The sequence below is a fragment of the Morone saxatilis genome, unplaced genomic scaffold (genome assembly GCF_004916995.1).
Source record: "Morone saxatilis isolate NCDOM2014 unplaced genomic scaffold, NCSU_SB_2.0 Contig16, whole genome shotgun sequence".
NCBI classification, from domain to species: Eukaryota; Metazoa; Chordata; class Actinopteri; family Moronidae; genus Morone; species Morone saxatilis.
Genome location: NW_023339718.1, coordinates 12244973 through 12249826, shown reverse-complemented (window position 1 = coordinate 12249826; position 4854 = coordinate 12244973). Strand labels below are relative to the sequence as shown.

The 4854-nt window shown below is 45.6% G+C and overlaps 1 protein-coding gene across 1 annotated transcript in view; it reads left to right on the top strand.

The window, feature by feature from the left end:
• The first annotated feature begins 340 nt into the window (after positions 1-340).
• ptch1 (patched 1) overlaps positions 341-4854 on the top strand; it is a 49135-nt gene continuing 44621 nt past the window's right edge. Inside the window, exons 1-2 of the mRNA XM_035658698.1 lie at positions 341-921; positions 2421-2613. Coding sequence (XP_035514591.1) covers positions 751-921; positions 2421-2613 — 364 coding nt within the window. The 5' untranslated portion in view covers positions 341-750. The remainder of the gene's footprint in view (positions 922-2420; positions 2614-4854) is intronic.

Here is a 4854-nt window from a genome sequence, read left to right as displayed (position 1 = left end):
GACCATGTACCTTGTCTCAGACTTCAGCTCCTCTCACGGAGCTGCTTCTTTCTAGCGGCAGGGCTCTATGTGGAAACCCAAAATCACCAAACGCACCGAGCGGGTTTGGCTTTGAGCGAGCCTCCCCTGAAGTTTGAGATACACACATGAGGTCTCTCTGCCTGGGTGGTCTCTCTACTTTAGTGAGCTGTTGCTAAGCAGCTAATAATAGTCGTGTTTGCTGAGTAATTTTTGCCCTTCTGGAACCAATCAGATGCAAGAAAGTCCTGCAATCTGACAGCCCCAGAGGCGGGATCTCGAGTCTTTTTTTTTTTATTTTCACCCCTCCTCCTTCTCTGCCTCCAAATGGAGAGAGGTCTTTTTCTCCTCTTTTATTGAATCTCAGAGTTGGCCGTGACGCGCGGCCCAGGGGAAGACCACATAGATCTCACCAGAATGCTACGACCGTCGAGGTTTCATACCCGACGACTTGTGTATGGGAATCGCTTTGCGCAGCTCGCTTTTTGAGAGAAACTTACTTTTTTTAAGAGACACGGTGAATGCGGTGAAAGCGGTGGAGACCTCCGGATCACGAAATGTTGGGATGGAAGGCGCAGACTTTGACTCGCCGACTCCAACAGGAGTATGAAGCCCTACTTCACGGGTGTGAGATCTCCGAGAGTGAAACTTTGTTGCCTTGGGATATCGCTACACGCTTTCGGGGAAATACTATAAAGTGGGAAACGGTAACCATCTCGCAGTCCCCGCAACATGGCCTCGGCTGCTAATGCGCCCTCCGAGCAGGAAAACAGAGACCCCGATCGGCCGAGGATAACGCGGAGGAACAGGGGGGACTATACCCGCAACACACCGCTGGATTTGGAGTATTTGCAGCGGCCGAGCTACTGCGATGCGGGCTTCGCTTTGGAGCAAATATCCGAGGTGCTTATTTCTCATCTTAACCCTGGGGGAGAGCTTTATGGTCTTGGTTTTCATTGTGGCCAAACGTCCAGTCGCTGCTAGGTAACGGGACGGGCTGGGCAGGGGGACGCAGGGGTAAGGCAAGGTTGTAGTGAGCCGAAAAGTTGTTTTGTTTTGTGCAGCATTTAGATTCCCCCCCCCCTGCGCAGCCGGCTTCTGTTTTTAGGATGTGAAACAAGCCGTATTTACAAACCCTGCTCTCTCGATCGTTCCCGATACAAACATCCCAACCTATAACGGTCCCGGGCAGAGGCAAAACATGCAGCTTTTCACTCACAGTTCAACACCGACGTTCACTGTTTCATAACATCCAACTTGACGTTTCTCCGCTCATGGGCTGCGTAAAAAGGGGTTAGTTGGTTAAGTTGGAGGGTTTGTATATGACAGTATCTGCACTCGGGCGACTCGCGTAAAGAGGTTAAAAAAAAAAAAAATCCATGTGGCTGCCCTCTTCCGTTCACAAATATTGTGAGTCCCCCCGTGATGGCTCCTCCACTCCCCGTGCAGGCCGGAACACACGGGCTGCTGGACGGGGAGTGGAGTTGTGTGTGTGTGTGGGATTTGTGGGTTTCACCGCATGCACCTTTTCATTGTGCGTCACAGTTTGATGTGTGGGTGTTAATGTGGGATGCTCCAGTGACAAATTACACTTCTCCCAATGGCTTTTTGTGGAGAGCTGGGAGTAGCCTTTATTACACTTTTGAGGTATTGTGCAGTTTATTCACAGGGACTATGCTGTGCTGTTTTATGTATTATGCATCCAATGCAGGATTTTAAGACCCTGCAGGTTGTATCTTTTGCATGAACATATCTCTGTGTGTCAAAGACTGTATAATTGACATCTATCTCCTCCTATTTACCTACATCTACCCTGGAGGTCCAGCTGCAAACCTATTACGGAGCATCGCAACGGAAACCTGTGACACCTCATGTCAGTCTGTGTGTATCCTCATAACTCACTGTAGCAGTGAAGTGACAGACATGGATCAGGCTGTGTGTGTGTGTGTGTGTGTGTGTGTGTGGGTGACCTGTAGGGGATGAAGATATCTTCCTTCTGCATGTATCCTGCTAAGGTTACAGTTTATACATGTTACTGATATGACAGAACCTGTGGCTCTCGCTCTGGGGAGTCCTCGTGGGTCCCAGGCAGTACTCAGCAGATGTGTGTATTTCAGTCATCATAGGTTAGCAGAGTGAGAATAGGAGTGTGTTTTATTATTTTCATCACAGCTCCTGTTTCCCTTAGAGCCTTTATTCTAGAAATATTCTCAGTCTTACAGTGAATTATAACAACTTGTAACCTCCGATGAGGTTCCTTGGATCTAATTGAGACTTTTTTCTTTGCCTGTTTCACATTAAACCTTTTCTCTTAAACCCTTCAGATTTACCTGTACAGGTAAGTGCTTTGAGTGTTTTGTGTTTCAATTGACAGTAATATTAGGACTCTTGTCTCATCATAGGGGAAGGCGACTGGGAGGAAAGCACCTCTATGGCTGAGGGCGAAGTTCCAGAGACTTTTATTTAGGTTGGGCTGTTACATACAAAAGAACTGCGGAAAGTTTTTGGTTGTGGGCCTCATGATTTTCGGAGCTTTTGCTGTGGGCTTAAGGGCAGCTAATTTGGAGACGGACGTGGAGAAACTCTGGGTTGAAGGTAAGAAGAGGATTTATTATTGCTGTTTTTGACTAATTGTTTACCTGTTTTTCTTTTGTGTGTGTGTGTTTAATGTAAGATGCTGTGACTAATGTTTATGTCATTGCTTTTGGAGCTATACATTTTGATAAGGGCATGGTATGGTTTAGATTGGAAGAAGAGAGGGTTGGTGGGTAAACAAGCCAGGGGGATTGTTTATTGTTTAGGCCCTGGCAAGAGGCCAAGTGAAACTTGTAAATAATTTAATTTATCCCCAGCATACTTGCAGCTTCTCAAACCATGTTAAATGCACACACAAGATGTGCAAGAGGTGACTTTAACTGCACTCAAAAGTAAGGTTGGAAGTAAGTTTATAAGCAGCTTTTGGGGTAGAGGAAATTTTTGTCAAAGCCGCCATTTTGTGTGAGTGTGTGTGAGTGTGTGTCTGCCTGCCTGCCCCCAGCAGTTGAATGCTCAGAGACTGTGTGTGGTCCCGTTTTGGACAGCTCTCAACTTTCCAAAAAGATTTGTCTCCGGCTGCAGGGAAAAAGCGGAGTGAAGACAGGAACTCGTGTTTGTGGAGCGGATAGGCCACTCACTTGTTATTTTTGTCAGAAACAACTTATGAAGACCAAACGTTTTTAAGGAAAAAAGGAACTGTGCGTATGGGTGGTGCTTGGGGGGTAAGGGGAAGGAGCTATGCTTTTTTTTCCTTTCCTTTGATCCGCATTCCTGCACTTAGGGCTAGAGTTGGCTGAAGGAGTCATGAATGGAAGAGCAGATTTTGCTGCTGAGAAATTGAGTATTTTTCAAAACAAAATAGTGTTGCTACATTTGTGTGGCTTCCTTTTCTGTTTTCTCCCCATTACCACTACCTTCCCTCAAATAAAAATGTATAGTTCATGAGATGAAAACAGATGAAAGCAGACTGATTCCTGTACAGATCAAACACCACCACCTCCTCCCCAGGTTGGCTGTTCTCTCCTTCCGTGCTGCTGCAGGGGTCTGACAGACAGCGTGTTCGCCAAATCTGTGGCGCAGGCGCAGTTGGCAGCGGTGCAGGCAGAGGGGTGCCTCTTTAGTCCAGGACCCCTAATTGTAGTCAGAGGAACACACTGTTTTTTACAGTCAAGGGAAAACTGAATGTTTTTTCTGTTGTGATGGTTGAGGGCTTTCCTGTTTCATATCACTGTAAATTGAATTTAAAAAATGTGTTTGTTTTTTTAATAACAAAACAAAATAAGAAATTAAAAGATCCCTTTGGGCTCTGAGTAACTTGTGATTTCTCCTTATTTACTCCGCCATGCCACACGATTGCCCTTCTGGGAGCTCCTCTGGAAATAGTGTATTTAGTCATTTTGGCAAACCTATTATTTGGAGCATACAGAAGGACAGCAGAGAAGCAAATTATGCTGCAGCAGTTGTTTTTAAGTTTTTTTTTTTATGGAGTCTCTCTGGATGCTTTGGCAATTTGGTTATTTTTGTTTCTTTTTGTAATGTCCTAGTTGCAGCTTCTCCAATGTAAGCATTAGTTGCTTTTCTCTGAGTTTCCAATCATTATACTTGGTTTTGTGTGTTTTTTTTTCAGACAAATTATCATATCAGTTCAGGCCTGGTAACTTGTGATTGGTATTTGTCACTATTCTTAGATGTTTTGTGGATTAAAGATGAATCAGTTATAAAAAAAAAAGTATCCACCGGCTCTATTGTACTGTTACTACTGGAGCTGCATTGAATTCATTGGCACATAATGATAATTAAATCATCATTTCAGCTTTGTTTTTACTCTTTTACTCTTTTGTCTTTCACTGAATTTACACCATAGAGTTTTGGCATAGCTTCATGTTGAACCTGACAGACAGCTGAACCAAGTGTAGTAACCTCTGGTAGACATCTACAACATGGTCTCACACTGGCTCATGCCGATACACAGAGACCTGTTCGTACACACACACAGACACTGACAAAGAGACTGGGCTGTGGTGGTTTCCTAGGTCCCGGTACATGAGGGGTTCCAGATGTTGATAGGGAGCGATCTGTTTGTTTAGATTAGACTGCACAGCTGAGGGATAGATTAGTTCTGCCTGGACCATGGAACGCTGTGCTGGGGGACTGGCCCATCGTCCGAGAGGGAAAAGAGGAGAGAGGAGGAGAGGACAGAGCGGCTGTTTATGTTTCATTTGGAACTGCCCTCCGCAGGCGACCCGTGGACGACCCCGCCTGGAAGCTGTGTGGCCTGTGGACGCACACACACACACACAC